At 47.0% G+C, this 17,500-nt stretch overlaps 1 protein-coding gene and 1 pseudogene across 1 annotated transcript in view; one reads left to right on the top strand and one right to left on the bottom strand.

Moving 5' to 3' along the window:
• Positions 1–3,684: 3,684 nt before the first annotated feature.
• Positions 3,685–13,722, top strand: LOC130400103 (sorting nexin-6-like; annotated as a pseudogene).
• An 814-nt stretch (positions 13,723–14,536) lies between these two features.
• Positions 14,537–17,500, bottom strand: part of LOC130402569 (TNF receptor-associated factor 3-like) — a 14,431-nt gene continuing 11,467 nt past the window's right edge. Inside the window, 3 exon segments of the mRNA XM_056606794.1 lie at positions 14,537–14,940; positions 16,111–16,302; positions 17,032–17,375. Coding sequence (XP_056462769.1) covers positions 14,905–14,940; positions 16,111–16,302; positions 17,032–17,375 — 572 coding nt within the window. The 3' untranslated portion in view covers positions 14,537–14,904.

Raw genomic sequence — 17,500 nt, forward strand, 5'->3', positions numbered from 1 at the left:
ACCCCTTATGTTTTTTTTCATGACGACCAATAAAAAACAACAGTGTTACCCCTTATGTTTTTTTTCATGACGACCAATAAAAAACGACAGTGTTACCCCTTATGTTTTCTTTCATGACGACCAATAAAAAAAAAACAGTGTTACCCCTTGTGTTTTTTTCATGACAACCAATAAAAAACGACAGTGTTACCCCTTATGTTTTTTTTCATGACGACCAATAAAAAAACGACAGTTATGGTTTTTTTCAACCCTTATGTTTTTTTTCATTACGACCAATAAAAAACAACAGTGTTACCCCTTATGTTTTTTTTCATGACGACCAATAAAAAACAACAGTGTTACCCCTTATGTTTTCTTTCATGACGACCAACAAAAAAAAACAGTGTTAACCCTTGTGTTTTTTTTCATGACAACCAATAAAAAACGACAGTGTTACCCCTTATGTTTTTTTTCATGACGACCAATAAAAAAAACGACAGTTATGGTTTTTTTCAACCCTTATGTTTTTTTTCATGACGACCAATAAAAAACGACAGTGTTACCCCTTATGTTTTTTTTCATGACGACCAATAAAAAACGACAGTGTTACCCCTTATGTTTTCTTTCATGACGACCATAAAAAAAAAACAGTGTTACCCCTTGTGTTTTTTTTCATGACAACCAATAAAAAACGACAGTGTTACCCCTTATGTTTTTTTTCATGACGACCAATAAAAAAACGACAGTTATGGTTTTTTTCAACCCTTATGTTTTTTTCATTACGACCAATAAAAAACAACAGTGTTACCCCTTATGTTTTTTTTCATGACGACCAATAAAAACAACAGTGTTACCCCTTATGTTTTCTTTCATGACGACCAACAAAAAAAAAACAGTGTTAACCCTTGTGTTTTTTTTCATGACAACCAATAAAAAACGACAGTGTTACCCCTTATGTTTTTTTTCATGACGACCAATAAAAAAAAACGACAGTTATGGTTTTTTTCAACCCTTATGTTTTTTTTCATGACGACCAATAAAAAACGACAGTGTTACCCCTTATGTTTTTTTTCATGGCGACCAACAAATAAAAAACAGTGTTACCCCTTGTGTTTTTTTTCATGACGACCAATAAAAAACAACAGTGTTACCCCTTGTGTTTTTTTCATGACGACCAATAAAAAACGACAGTGTTACCCCTTATGTTTTCTTTCATGACGACCAATAAAAAAAAAACAGTGTTACCCCTTGTGTTTTTTTTCATGACAACCAATAAAAAACGACAGTGTTACCCCTTATGTTTTTTTCATGACGACCAATAAAAAACGACAGTTATGGTTTTTTTCAACCCTTATGTTTTTTTTCATTACGACCAATAAAAACAACAGTGTTACCCCTTATGTTTTTTTTCATGACGACCAATAAAAAACAACAGTGTTACCCCTTATGTTTTCTTTCATGACGACCAACAAAAAAAAAACAGTGTTACCCCTTGTGTTTTTTTTCATGACAACCAATAAAAAACGACAGTGTTACCCCTTATGTTTTTTTTCATGACGACCAATAAAAAAACGACAGTTATGTTTTTTTTCAACCCTTATGTTTTTTTCATGACGACCAATAAAAAACGACAGTGTTACCCCTTATGTTTTTTTTCATGACGACCAATAAAAAACGACAGTGTTACCCCTTATGTTTTCTTTCATGACCACCAACAAAAAACAACAGTGTCACCCCTTACGTTTTTTTTCATGACGACCAATAAAAAACGACAGTTATATTTTTTTCAACCCTTATGTTTTTATTCATGACGACCAATAAAAAAACAGTGTTACCCTTATGTTTTTTTTCATGACGACCAATAAAAAACGACAGTGTTACCCCTTATGTTTTTTTCATGACGACCAACAAATAAAAAACAGTGTTACCCCTTGTGTTTTTTTTCATGACGACCAATAAAAAACAACAGTGTTACCCCTTGTGTTTTTTTTCATGACGACCAATAAAAAACGACAGAGTTACCCTCATGTTTTTTTTCATGACGACCAATAAAAAACGACAGTGTTACCCCTTATGTTTTTTTCATGACGACCAATAAAAAACGACAGTGTTACCCCTTATGTTTTCTTTCATGACGACCAATAAAAAAAAAACAGTGTTACCCCTTGTGTTTTTTTTCATGACAACCAATAAAAAACGACAGTGTTACCCCTTATGTTTTTTTTCATGACGACCAATAAAAAACGACAGTTATGGTTTTTTTCAACCCTTATGTTTTTTTTCATTACGACCAATAAAAAACAACAGTGTTACCCCTTATGTTTTTTTTCATGACGACCAATAAAAAACAACAGTGTTACCCCTTATGTTTTCTTTCATGACGACCAACAAAAAAAAAACAGTGTTACCCCTTGTGTTTTTTTTCATGACAACCAATAAAAACGACAGTGTTACCCCTTATGTTTTTTTTCATGACGACCAATAAAAAAAACGACAGTTATGGTTTTTTTCAACCCTTATGTTTTTTTTCATGACGACCAATAAAAAACGACAGTGTTACCCCTTATGTTTTTTTTCATGACGACCAATAAAAAACGACAGTGTTACCCCTTATGTTTTCTTTCATGACCACCAACAAAAAAAAACAGTGTCACCCCTTGTGTTTTTTTTCATGACGACCAATAAAAAACGACAGTTATGTTTTTTTCAACCCTTATGTTTTTATTCATGACGACCAATAAAAAACAACAGTGTTACCCCTTATGTTTTTTTTCATGACGACCAATAAAAAACAACAGTGTTACCCTTATGTTTTTTTTCATGACGACCAATAAAAAACAACAGTGTTACCCCTTATGTTTTCTTTCATGACGACCAACAAAAAACCACAGTGTAACCCTTAAGTTTTCTTTCATGACGACCAATAAAAAACGACAGTGTTACCTCTTGTGTTTTTTTTCATGAAGACCAATAAAAAACAACAGTGTTACCCCTTGTGTTTTTTTTCATGACGACCAATAAAAAACGACAGTGTTGCCCTTATGTTTTTTTTCATGACGACCAATAAAAAACGACAGTGTTACCCCTTATGGTTTTTTTCATGACGACCAATAAAAAACGACAGTGTTACCCCTTATGTTTTCTTTCATGACGACCAACAAAAAACAACAGTGTAACCCTTTCTTTCATGACGACCAATAAAAAACGACAGCGTTACCCTTATGTTTTTTTTCATGACGACCAATAAAAAACGGCCTTCCTCCAGAAACGTTCCTTTTCAGCGCATGCGTGATAGATTTGCTGAATGGTTCTAGAGCGCCATCTACCGGCCGTCCTGTGGAACAAAGAAAGTCAGTCATCAGTAGGCTGCTTTTCCCATTCATGTCCATTTGAACGTTTGTTGAGTTTGATTTACTTTCCGTTTTTTTTATTGTTTGGCATCCTCACTAAGGCATGTCTGATGGTGCTGCTTCGTGTATTCCTCTTTGTTAAGGAATATTTCCTGTCGTCATTAAATAATAAATAACAAATAAAGACATGTTTTGATGGGAATGTCACCTGTGTTGCTTCGTGCATTTCAATTTGTTGTGGAATATGTCCTATTGTCATTAAATAATAAACAATCAATAAAGTCATGTTTTGATGGGGATGTCACCTGGGTTTTGTGGCCCCGCCCACCCCGCGACGTCACGTCACATGACTTCCCGGGCTCAGTCCGTACTCCACCCGTAAGCAGCCATGATGGTGGGTTCTAATGTTCTCTACTTTATTAGCTTTTAGAACCGCTCGTCGGCCAGCGGACCCATGGTGGCCCCCCGCTGCGGACCAGTTGTTGTTGATGTTGTGTCTGTTTCCATACAGCAGGAAGGGCTGGACGACGGCCCAGACTTCCTCTCCGAAGAAGACCGAGGAGTAAGTTCTCCTCCTCCTCCTCCTCCTCCTCCTTCCTCCTCCTCCTCTCGTCTCTTATCGCCCTTACTTATCAATAACCTTCATCTGTTGAACACGGATGTCCTGTGTAGCGGCCACGGAGAGGCGTGGTGCAGGTGCAGGTGGAGGTGGGTCAGGGTCGTAGATACGCCTGTAGTGGAGCTGGTTAGCCTGGCTAGCTCGCTAGTTAGCCTAGGTAAGCTAACGTTATTGTCAGCTGGGGGATGTGTTGACCAGCGTCAACACATCTGACAGACAGACAGACGGGAAGTCAACACACAGGCCGGGGAGGAAGAGATGGGATGAATGGGTCTGAGGTTTGGATGGGTCTGGGGTTTGGACGGGACATGTCGTGGACTGCACTGTTTTGTCGAGATGGTTTGGAAGACATTGTTCATAAGAGTCATTGTTGATAAGACATTGTTGAGGAGACATGTTTAAAAGACATGATCAGGAGATGCGGTTTAGAAGTCATTTTTTAAGGAGACATGTTTAGAAGACGTGGTTTAAGAGACGTGTTTAGGAGACCTGATTAGGAGACATGTTAAAAAGACTTGGCTATGCATCAGTGGCGACAGTCTCATCCGTTGCATTGATTGCGTCAGTATGCGTCCCTATTTAATACTTGGTAGGCAGCTGCTCCAGAACCTTCTCCTATAAGCAAAGGGTTTGTTGAGAACTTTGTTGCTGGCGCCTACGTCACGAGGCTCCCATCAACTCGTTTCTTTGGTCAAATCATTCATTAATTGTTTCATTATCATGTGATTGTGATTGGTTCTGCTGGACCAGCGACTGAGGCAGATAATTCTGTTATTTTTCATTTAGGTTTGATGTTTCACTCAGTTTAGATTCGATTTTTTATTGAATCAATTATAGCACTAATCATGTTAACATTTGGCTAAGTCATAAGCATTACATAATCTCCACAGTTGAAACGCCAAATTATATTGTGATAGTGTTCCCATGGTAAAGTACCTGCACATGGGATGGTTGATCACCTCTACATGTAATGACTAATCACCTCTACATGTGATTGAGATATTCCCTTTATCAGACCTGATAGCAGCGTGCTACTGGTTGCGGGTTAACAGGATTCTGTGTTTAATGTCCCCGGTTCGCTCTCCCCAGCCCAGGGCTGTGAATGTGGACCTGCAGACGGACGCCACTCTGCAGGTGGATATCTCTGATGCCCTGAGTGAGCGAGATAAGGTCAAGTTCACAGTTCACACCAAGGTAAACATGCACTTTAGTCTTTGGAAAGGGTTTGTCGTGTACTGATATACTGCTTATTTAGCATTCTTTGAAAGATGTCGGTAATATCAGTGTGATTTGGTACTTTTGGAAAGGAGTGTTTATCCATTTTTGGAAAGGAATGTTTGGTCGTTTTGGTGATTATAGTGCCAAATACCTAACCTGTGTGCTAACAGGATACCAGCCTCCCGAGTGCTAACAGAACATTGCTAGGCCCTAGAGTGCTAACAGAACATTGCTAGCCTCCAGAGTGCTAACAGAACATTACTAGCCACCAGAGTGCTAACAGAACATTGCTAGCCTCCAGAGTGCTAACAGAACATTGCTAGCCCCCAGAGTGCTAACAGAACATTGCTAGGCCCCAGAGTGCTAACAGAACATTGCTAGCCCCCAGAGTGCTAACAGAACATTGCTATGCCCCAGAGTGCTAACAGAACATTGCTAGCCCCCAGAGTGCTAACAGAACATTACTGGGCCCCAGAGTGCTAACAGAACATTGCTAGCCCCCAGAGTGCTAACATAAATTGTTTCCGCAGAGCACGCTCCCTAACTTCAAGCAGAACGAGTTCTCTGTGGTCCGACAACACGAGGAGTTCATCTGGCTCCATGACTCCTTTGTGGAGAACGAGGACTACGCCGGCTACATCGTAAGAGCTAATTATCCTAGCCTAGCGCTAGCCAAATGCTAAACTAGCACCTAGTGTACAGTACAGACCACAGACTGAATGTACAGCCGACTACATACTACGTGTACAGTACAAACCACAGACTACCTGTAGAGTACAGACCAGGTCTGTGTTCCACAGGTAGTGTATTTAGACTTCAGACCACCTGTCGAGTCCAGACCGGCCGTCTCATGTTGTGGTGGTCCCTAGATCCCCCCCGCGCCCCCCAGGCCAGACTTCGACGCGTCCCGGGAGAAGCTCCAGAAGCTGGGGGAGGGGGAGGGCTCCATGACCAAGGAGGAGTTCACCAAGATGAAGCAGGAGCTGGAGGCGTGAGTCACCTTAAACCCTTAACCCCCTGACCCCCATAACCCCTGACCCTAGCGGGGTGAACCCTGACCCCAGTGCGCCCGGTGTTTCAGGGAGTACCTGGCCATCTTCAAGAAGACGGTGGCGATGCACGAGGTGTTCCTGTGTCGCGTGGCGGCCCACCCCGTCCTGAAGAAAGACCTCAACTTCCACGTCTTCCTGGAGTACAACCAAGACGTGAGTCCCCCTTCTGCTCAGTGGGATCCCGGACTGTCTAACCCCCAGGGCTGCAGGGCTAAGCCAGACCTCCCCCTCCGCAGTCTGGAGGGGAGGGGGATGATGAGGCATGATGATATTAATCATCATGAATCATTATAAATATTTGGTCTGTTAAGCCCTTTAAAAGGGCTATGCAAATAAAATGAATTGAATTGATGCATGATGTATCATCATCTCCTTCCCCGCTCTTGAGGGGAAGGAGATGATTATGATGAAGCATCATCGTGCATCATCGCATTTGATCTCTGATTGGTAAACTGGTGAGGATGATTTTGAGAAATGCCCCTCTCCTATTGGTTACGTGCCATGAGCTGGCGGTTGATTGGTTGTTTGACAGCTGAGCGTGCGAGGGAAGAACAAGAAGGAGAAGCTGGAGGACTTCTTCAAGAACGTGGTCAAGTCCGCGGACGGAGTGCTGGTGGCCGGCGTCAAGGTGGGTCCCAGCGTGAACACTCACTCACGCTTACACTGTAGATCAGCGTTTCTCAGACCATCTTTATCTAGATGGAGATGTTCTCTAGTGGGGCGTGCATCAGACCACGCGTCTGGACCTGGCACTTAGCCCGGGCTACAGTGCCGCACTCCAAAAATATCTACATTTGATTATTGATTAACCTTATTTCACGTTTGTTGATACGGGCCTAATACTCGCTGCCCCCTCAGACCAAGTCATTTCACCGTCAACAAATCCCCCGTGATATCACCCACCTGGTGATGTAATGTTGATGAGGCATGGGATGTTGGGTTGGTGTTTCGGGTCGGTGTCAGGGGGCCCCGAGGGCCGGGGGGGGGGGGGGGTCCCTGGGTTCAGATCTCCTGCCAGGCTCTCTAGTGGTGGTCTCTAAGCCGGGTGTCTCCTCTCCCAGGACGTGGACGACTTCTTTGAGCACGAGAAGACGTTCCTGCTGGAGTACCACAACCGCGTGAAGGACGCCTCGCTCAAGTCCGACAAGATGATCCGCTCACACAAAAGTAGGTCGCCTTCAGCCGGCTCCCAGTTACTACCCTGGTAACATCACAGTGCCAACACGTAGTACTCAATACGTAGTACTAGTCTCACAATGCTGTAACTCAGTAGGACTGCTGGATCAGGGGTTCTGCTGTAACTCAGTAGGACTGCTGGATCAGGGGTTCTGCTGTAACTCAGTAGGACAGCTGGATCAGGGGTTCTGCTGTAACTCAGTAGGACTGCTGGATCAGGGGTTCTGCTGTAACTCAGTAGGACTGCTGGATCAGGGGTTCTGCTGTAACTCAGTAGGACTGCTGGATCAGGGGTTCTGCTGTAACTCAGTAGGACAGCTGGATCAGGGGTTCTGCTGTAACTCAGTAGGACTGCTGGATCAGGGGTTCTGCTGTAACTCAGTAGGACTGCTGGATCAGGGGTTCTGCTGTAACTCAGTAGGACTGCTGGATCAGGGGTTCTGCTGTAACTCAGTAGGACTGCTGGATCAGGGGTTCTGCTGTAACACAGTCTACCCACTGCACCGTCCGTCAACGGATGACGGAAGGCGTGGCTGACGGATGGGGGAGTGGTCTTTGCCGAGGCATCCGTCAGCCAAGCATGAGCATACGCGATCTGATTGGATGACGGATCCGTCGTTGCCTGAAAAGTTGGAAAATGTTCAACTTTCTTGACGGAGCCGACGGATCCAACGGAACGGATGGATCCACAATGCATTGTGGCTCCGTCCGTTGACGGATGCAGTGGGCGATAGGGTTAGCTCAGTAGGACTTCTGGATCAGTGGTTCTGCTGAAACACAGTAGGATTTACTAATAGTAGGATTCAGATTACCGCAGGACTAACTGTGTGCCTTATGTTGTGTGTTCAGATGCAGCTGATGACATCAACAGAATCTCCTCCTCACTCTACACGTTAGGAACGCAGGACTCCACAGACGTCTGCAAGTAGGCTTCGCATGTCTGTCTGCCTCTCTGTCTGTCTGTATGTTGCAGTAGAGGGGGGGGGGGGGGGGGGGGGGGGGGGGGGGTGGTGTGTGTGTGTGTGTGTGTGTGTGTGTGTGTGTGTGTGTGTGTGTGTTTTATACACATGCCCTGGTGTGTGACAATAAAATTCTATATAATTAAAACGTCCTCAAATGTTTTCCAGGTTCTTCCTAAAAGTGTCAGAGTTGCTGGAAAAGACACGGGTATGTGATTATTGATATTTATTAGAACGTAAATTGAGTTTTTACGCCCATCTCAAAAATCAGAAAGTTGTACTTAAAAGTAAGCTTAAGGGATGCAAGAAATATAGATCTTACCTTGTATACATAGATTTTGCCTTGTGTACATTACGTTATAGATCTTACCTTGTGTATATCATGGTCTTCAGATCTGAACTTGTATAAGAGACGCATGCATAATATGTATTTAATACATATGCATAAATGTGTGTGGATGTTTTGTTGTGCAGAAGATCGAGGCCCGCGTTGCAGCAGACGAAGACCTGAAGCTAGCAGATTTACTGAAGTACTACCTGAGAGAGTCCCAGGCTGCTAAGGTACTACTGTTACTAGTACTACCTGAAAAAGTACCAGGCTGCTGAGGTACTACTGTTACTAGTACTACCTGAGAGAGTACCAGGCTGCTAAGGTACTACTGTTACTAGTACTACCTGAGAGAGTCCCAGGCTGCTAAGGTACTACTGTTACTAGTACTACCTGAGTACCAGGCTGCTGAGGTACTACTGTTACTAGTACTACCTGAGAGAGTCCCAGGCTGCTGAGGTACTACTGTTACTAGTACTACCTGAGAGAGTACCAGGCTGCTGAGGTACTACTGTTACTAGTACTACCTGAGAGAGTCCCAGGCTGCTAAGGTACTACTGTTACTAGTACTACCTGAGTACCAGGCTGCTGAGGTACTACTGTTACTAGTACTACCTGAGAGAGTCCCAGGCTGCTAAGGTACTACTGTTACTAGTACTACCCTGAGTACCAGGCTGCTGAGGTACTACTGTTACTAGTACTACCTGAGAGAGTCCCAGGCTGCTAAGGTACTACTGTTACTAGTACTACCTGAGTACCAGGCTGCTGAGGTACTACTGTTACTAGTACTACCTGAGAGAGTCCCAGGCTGCTAAGGTACTACTGTTACTAGTACTACCTGAGTACCAGGCTGCTGAGGTACTACTGTTACTAGTACTACCTGAGAGAGTCCCAGGCTGCTAAGGTACTACTGTTACTAGTACTACCTGAGTACCAGGCTGCTGAGGTACTACTGTTACTAGTACTACCTGAGAGAGTCCCAGGCTGCTAAGGTACTACTGTTACTAGTACTACCTGAGTACCAGGCTGCTGAGGTACTACTGTTACTAGTACTACCTGAGTACCAGGCTGCTGAGGTACTACTGTTACTAGTACTACCTGAGAGAGTACCAGGCTGCTGAGGTACTACTGTTACTAGTACTACCTGAGAGTCCCAGGCTGCTAAGGTACTACTGTTACTAGTACTACCTGAGTACCAGGTGAATAGATGGTTGTGTGATGCTGGTCCAGTAGCTCTACTGGTTCTGTGGTTCTGGTCCAGTAGCTATAATGGTTCTGTGATGCTGGTCCAGTAGCTCTACTGGTTCTGTGGTTCTGGTCCAGTAGCTCTAATGGTTCTGTGATGCTGGTCCAGTAGCTCTAATGGTTCTGTGGTGCTGGTCCAGTAGCTCTAATGGTTCTGTGGTGCTGGTCCAGTAGCTATCATGGTTCTGTGATGCTGGTCCAGTAGCTCTAATGGTTCTGGTCCAGTAGCTCTAATGGTTCTGGTCCAGTAGCTCTAATGGTTCTGTGATGCTGGTCCAGTAGCTCTAATGGTTCTGTGGTGCTGGTCCAGTAGCTCTAATGGTTCTGGTCCAGTAGCTCTAATGGTTCTGTGGTGCTGGTCCAGTAGCTCTAATGGTTCTGTGGTGCTGGTCCAGTAGCTCTAATGGTTCTGGTCCAGTTGCTCTAATGGTTCTGTGGTGCTGGTCCAGTAGCTCTAATGGTTTTGTGGTGCTGGTCCAGTAGCTCTAATGGTTCTGGTCCAGTAGCTCTAATGGTTCTGTGGTGCTGGTCAGGACCTGCTGTACAGGCGGGGTCGGGCGCTGGTGGACTACGAGAACGCCAACAAGGCGCTGGACAAAGCCCGGTCCAAGAACAAAGACGTGCTGCAGGCGGAGACCGGCCAGCAGCTCTGCTGCCACAAGTTTGAGAAGATCTCAGAGTCCGCCAAACAAGGTACTGCCACAACACCTGGTAGTACTATGACATACTACGACACCTAGTAGTACTATGACATACTACGACATTCTGCAACACCTAGTAGTACTATGACATACTACGACACCTAGTAGTACTATGACATACTACGACACCTAGTAGTACTATGACATACTACGACACCTAGTAGTACTATGACATACTACGACACCTAGTAGTACTATGACATACTACGACACCTAGTAGTACTATGACATACTACGACACCTAGTAGTACTATGACATACTACGACATTCTTCTACGACATTCTGCAACACCTAGTAGTACTATGACATACTACGACACCTAGTAGTACTATGACATACTACGACATTCTTCTACACCTAGTAGTACTACGACATACTACGACACCTAGTAGTACTATGACATACTACGACATTCTTCTACGACATTCTGCAACACCTAGTAGTACTATGACATACTACGACACCTAGTAGTACTATGACATACTACGACATTCTTCTACACCTAGTAGTACTACGACATACTACGACACCTAGTAGTACTATGACATACTACGACACCTAGTAGTACTATGGCATACTACGACACCTAGTAGTACTATGACATACTACGACACCTAGTAGTACTATGACATACTACGACATTCTGCAACACCTAGTAGTACTATGACATACTACGACACCTAGTAGTACTATGACATACTACGACACCTAGTAGTACTATGACATACTACGACACCTAGTAGTACTATGGCATACTACGACACCTAGTAGTACTATGACATACTACGACACCTAGTAGTACTATGACATACTACGACATTCTGCAACACCTAGTAGTACTATGACATACTACGACACCTAGTAGTACTATGACATACTACGACACCTAGTAGTACTATGACATACTACGACACCTAGTAGTACTATGACATACTACGACACCTAGTAGTACTATGACATACTACGACATTCTTCTACACCTAGTAGTACTACGACATTCTGCAACACCTAGTAGTACTATGACATACTACGACACCTAGTAGTACTATGACATACTACGACACCTAGTAGTACTATGGCATACTACGACATTCTTCTACACCTAGTAGTACTACGACATACGACATTCTTCAACACCTAGTAGTACTACGACATACGACATTCTTCAACACCTAGTAGTACTATGACATTCTGCAACACCTAGTAGTACTATGACATACTACGACATCCTGCAACACCTAGAAGTTCTATGACATACTACGACTAGAAGTACTGTGACATTCTGCAACACCTTGTAGTCCTGTAACATACTATGACTACTAGTACTGTGACAGTACAATTTGGCGTTTCAGTACTACTAGGCGTCACCGTGACGCCTAGCAGTACTGAAACGCCAAATAGTACTGTCACATACTATGACTATAAGTACTGTGACGTGCTGCAACCAGTACTGCTGTAGCATAATATGACTAGTAGTACTGTGACATGCTGCAACTAGTAGTACTGTAGCATTACTAGTACTGGAACGCACTAAAGCAAGGTCCTACAACCGTCGGTAGCGGGAGCTATGGTGAGTTTGATTAGCCATGGTTAGCCGTCCGGTGGAAGGTGTTCGCAGAAGGATCCATGACCCCAGGGGTAGCGCAGCTCACTCCTGGCTTTAGGGTACGCCTCAAGGTACGACTAAGGCCTGAGACGAGTGTGAAAAGCAGCATGCAGGCGTCTGATCCGTTTGTCTTGTGTGTCCAGAGCTTGTGGACTTCAAGACGACGAGTGGCCGCATTCAGGAAGAACCTGGTGGAGCTGGCGGAGCTCGAGCTCAAACATGCAAAGGTAAGGTGATCCGTGGGTACGCTGGTCTGCACTACATCATTGTTACATACTCAACAAGCTAGTGCCAGTTTGGGTTCTAGAGGGTAAACAGCAACAGTTGGTCAGGTTCCTCCTGTTGTGTCTAGCAGGGCGAAATTATACAAAAAAGGAGAACCTACTGATACATGTATCTAGTACACCCTGAACTACCCAACCAACTCAATACTGTTAATGCTAGACTGTACTGGACATGTATCTAGTACACCCTGAACTAACTCAACCCTGCAGTAATGCTATACCGGCCCTAAACAGTGAGCGTCTCCTTGAGTGGTTTCACCATGAGTTTGATGGTCGGTGGTTGCTAGGTGACTGACCTCTCTCCTCCTACAGGGTCACCTCCAGTTGTTGCAGAGCTGTCTGGGCATCCTGAAGGGCGACACCTAACTCCACCCCTCCACCACCACCACCGTCCCAACGCAAAACCCCTGCAGTTGTTCTGTGTGAGACAGTTTGTCTGGGATTGTATTTTAATTTGTACATCTTCTGGAGCCATCACTATAAGAGCGCCACCATACTGTACAGGGTACCTTACCCTCTACCCTACCCTGTACAGTACAAGTACCACCCAGTTGAGTACAGATAATGGGTACAATACCTGTACTCTACTGGGTACTTTGCCAGTATACAGCCACTACACCTGTACTCTCCTGGGTACTGTGCCAGTATACATTTACTACACCCGTATCTTGCACAGAACAGGATCCTCCCAGCAGCCTTTTAGTTCCTGGTCTGGCCTGCTACGCCTACAGCTCCTATCACTAGCGCCAGGCTAGCCGCAAGCTTAGCGCGCTAGTCGTACCAATACAAATCGATTTAACAGTATTGGTTGTACCGCTGAGCTAGCCACAAGCTTAGCACTACCACCAGCGCAGGGCGACTTACCTGCCGCCCCGTTGCTAGTTGTCATGCTAAGCTAGCCGCTAGCTAGCGCTCCGCCCAGCTGAGCGTGCTCAGCGTGTCCCGGGGGAGGGGGGGGGGCGTGGTGCTGTGAGTCCAGCTGATTGTTACTGTTATTATTATACTGTTATTATTAATGTTTCACTAAAACTTGTACATTTTTGTATTGGTTATTAATGATCTGCATCGTAATCCTTCCATTATTAATTTTGTGTCTTGATTTTGGCTGAAGCGACCCCATCTCATCGTGCTTCAGTGTGTTTGCCTTAATGTAGGTTCATGTCCCTTATTGTAAAGAAAACATGGATGTGTCCCCCCTCCCCCTCCCCCCCCCCATATTTTTTTAGTGCACTGTAAATGAATGTTTTCCACTCCTATGTGACCAAAGCTCCCAACACACAATAAACCAAGTTGTCACCAGCCTGTTTCCCAGAGTTCATAGCAAGAGGAGGCGGTCCTTCTGTTGCTCTGCGATACACCAGTTAGCATAGTGCTCGAAGAGCTTCCCTCGTTAATCAATCAGGGGGAAAAGTATAGCAAAGGCATTATTCAATTACATCTTCTTAGAATGACGCAAATCCAGACGCTAACGAGCCGCTCTAGACCCTCTGGGCGCTAACGACCCGCTCTAGACCCGGGGACGCTAACGGCCCGCTCTAGAATTGAGGACGCTAACGAGCTGCTCTAGACCCGAGGACGGTAGCGACCCACTCTAGACCCGAGGACGCTAACGAGCTGCTGTAGACCCGGGGACGCTAACGAGCCGCTCTAGACCCAGGGACGCTCTAGACCCGGGGACGTTAACGAGCCGCTCTAGACCCAGGGACGCTCTAGACCCGCTCTAGACCCGGGGACGCTAACGAGCAGCTCTAGACCCGAGGATGCTAACGAGCCGCTCTAGACCCAGGGACGCTAACGACCCGCTCTAGACCCGGGGACGCTAACGAGCCGCTCTAGAGCGGAAGGAGAGGCGGCAGAGAGGGCTTTTTAGTCGACATCTTTAATGTTTTTCACCTGAACAACCAGAGCGATGCTCCTCTGTGGCACGGCGCCTTCATCACACACTGCTCACGACACGCAGAAGAAGAACGGTTAAAAAGTCGCTTGATGCACGGCATCAGTAAGGGGGGGGGGGGGGGGGGGGGGCACGCCGAGGGACAACAGTCCTGTTGCCGTGGGGATGCCCCGTGTGGCCATAGTGATGCGTTAAACGTCCATGTTGGCTATGTACACCGAGACGCTGAGCTGAAATGTCCGCGGACCGGGCGGGAGGCGCCCCCCGGGGTCCGCCGCTCCCCCAGGAGGAGGAGGAGGAGGAGGAGGAGGTGCCCCGCCCGCTCAGGAGGCCCGGTCGGGACGGGGCCCGGCTGTCCCGCCACCCACCCGTCTGTCTGTCTGTCTGCCGGACGGCAGGCGCTCCCGGGCCCGTCCACCGTTCCTCCGTTCTCCCATGATCCTTTGCTCTGCGGGGTTCGACAGATCAGCTGATCCGTTCGGGGTTCAGAGGTCAGGGGTCGGGGAGGTCAGAGGTATCCACGGTAACCTGTCAGATCAAATAAAAAAAAAACATGTTAGAACGTCCTCACTGCTCTAGATGGCGCAGATCTAGGTGAGATTTACTGATCTGAGGCAGTACCACTATGATGAGACTAACTGCTCTAGATGGTGGAACTCTTGGATTAGAGAATCAGACTGGCTGCTCTAGGCGGTACAGCTCTAGGTTTAGACTGGCTGCTCTAGGCGGTACATCTCTAGGTTTAGACTGGCTGCTCTAGGCGGTACAGCTCTGGGATCAGACTGACTGCTCTAGGCGGTACAGCTCTAGGTTTAGACTGGCTGCTCTAGGCGGTACAGCTCTGGGATCAGACTGGCTGCTCTAGGCGGTACAGCTCTAGGTTTAGACTGACTGCTCTCGGCCGTACAGCTCTAGGTTTAGACTGGCTACTCTAGGCGGTACAGCTCTAGGTTTAGACTGGCTGCTCTAGGCGGTACAGCTCTGGGATCAGACTGGCTGCTCTAGGCGGTACAGCTCTAGGTTTAGACTGACTGCTCTAGGCGGTACAGCTCTATTTTTAGACTGACTGCTCTAGGCGGTACAGCTCTATGTTTAGACTGGCTGCTCTAGGCGGTGCAGCTCTAGGATCAGACTGACTGCTCTAGGCGGTACAGCTCTAGGTTTAGACTGACTGCTCTCGGCCGTACAGCTCTAGGTTTAGACTGGCTACTCTCGGCGGTACAGCTCTAGGTTTAGACTGGCTGCTCTAGGCGGTACAGCTCTGGGATCAGACTGGCTGCTCTAGGCGGTACAGCTCTAGGTTTAGACTGACTGCTCTAGGCGGTACAGCTCTATTTTTAGACTGACTGCTCTAGGCGGTACAGCTCTATGTTTAGACTGGCTGCTCTAGGCGGTGCAGCTCTAGGATCAGACTGACTGCTCTAGGCGGTACAGCTCTAGGTTTAGACTGGCTGCTCTAGGCGGTACAGCTCTCGGTTTAGACTGGCTGCTCTAGGCGGTACAGCTCTAGGATCAGACTGACGGCTCTAGGCGTTACAGCTCTAGGTTTAGACTGGCTGCTCTAGGCGGTACAGCTCTAGGATCAGACTGACGGCTCTAGGCGGTACAGCTCTGGGATCAGACTGACGGCTCTAGGATCAGACTGACGGCTCTAGGCGGTGCAGCTCTAGGTGGTGCAGCTCTAGGGGGGCGGGGCACCTTGATGAAGATGGTGTCGTCCTTGATGTAGGTGCCAGTGTCCAGGACGGTCTGCGCCACGAACAGCGGGCACCCCGAGGCGATGTTCATCTCGGCCACCGGCCGCCGGAAGCTGCTGCTGTTGGGGTCGGGCTTGAAGGCGTCGCCCAGGTGCTTCCTGGGGGGTCCCTGGTCCATCAGCATCAGGGTCACCTGCTCAGAGACACGGGCGGACAGTGAGCCCACGGCTGGAGGGCAGACGATGCCACGCGCGGTCGCAGTCCTCGGAGCTCCTCCAAGACACTGACTCTTTGTCGTTATTTTCTCAGTACCTTTGTAACATGTGCCAGTTCTATCATACAGTACGATAGGGTTGTTCTAGTTAACCTATTTTGTTCTTAATTGCACTGTACCTTGTTACTCTTTACCTGCTTATACTATTATTAAAAAAAAAAATCTGCATAGTAAAGGACAGCTTGGGATACAAAAATGTCATTGCCAACTATGACTGCTTGCCTGTTATGTCGTGCATTTGACAAATAAAATAACTTGAACAATAGCGCAGACAGCTCTAGGGCAGACGGCTTTAGGGCAGACAGACAGCTGTAGGGCAGACAGACAGCTGTAGGGCAGACAGACAGCTGTAGGGCAGACAGACCGCTGTAGGGCAGACAGACAGCTGTAGGGCAGACAGACCGCTGTAGGGCAGACAGGTGCAGCGCAGACAGACAGCTGTAGGGCAGACAGACCGCTGTAGGGCAGACAGGTGCAGCGCGGGCAGAAAGACAGGTGTAGGGCAGACAGACAGGTGTAGGGCAGACAGACAGCTGTAGGGCAGACAGACCGCTGAAGGGCAGACAGACAGCTGTAGGGCAGACAGACCGCTGAAGGGCAGACAAGTGTAGGGCAGACAGACAGGTGCAGCGCAGACAGACGGGTTACCTTCTGCTTAAAGGGCCAGGGCAGCAGCGCGTCGTACTCGCCCCTCATGACCACGAAGAAGAGCGACAGGTGCGTGCCCTTGCCCATGCCGTCGCCGTTCAGGTAGACGCGGGCGCACATCTTGTAGCCGAAGTAGCCGGTGTAGAAGGGCTGGGAGTACAGCGAGGAGGTCTTGGAGGCCACCGCGTCCTGCTTGCGCCGCTTGTATTCGCGGATCTTCCAGATGAGCGTGCCGTTGAAGCTGGCCGTCTCCAGCACCTGGAAGCGCAGGTCCATGTCCGCCAGACGGATCTCGTGCACGCTCAGCATGTCGTCGTGGCGACTCAGCTGCGTCTCCATGGAGCCTGGGCGGGGGAGAGAGGAGGGCGAGGGTGAATCCCAGCTTGGGACCAGGGTTCGTATCGTGGACAGGGGAACACACTGAGGTCTCTCTGGAGATGTACAGTATATATTAGGGATGAACGATTAG

Source organism: Gadus chalcogrammus, chromosome 2 (genome assembly GCF_026213295.1).
Source record: "Gadus chalcogrammus isolate NIFS_2021 chromosome 2, NIFS_Gcha_1.0, whole genome shotgun sequence".
Lineage (NCBI taxonomy): Eukaryota > Metazoa > Chordata > Actinopteri > Gadiformes > Gadidae > Gadus > Gadus chalcogrammus.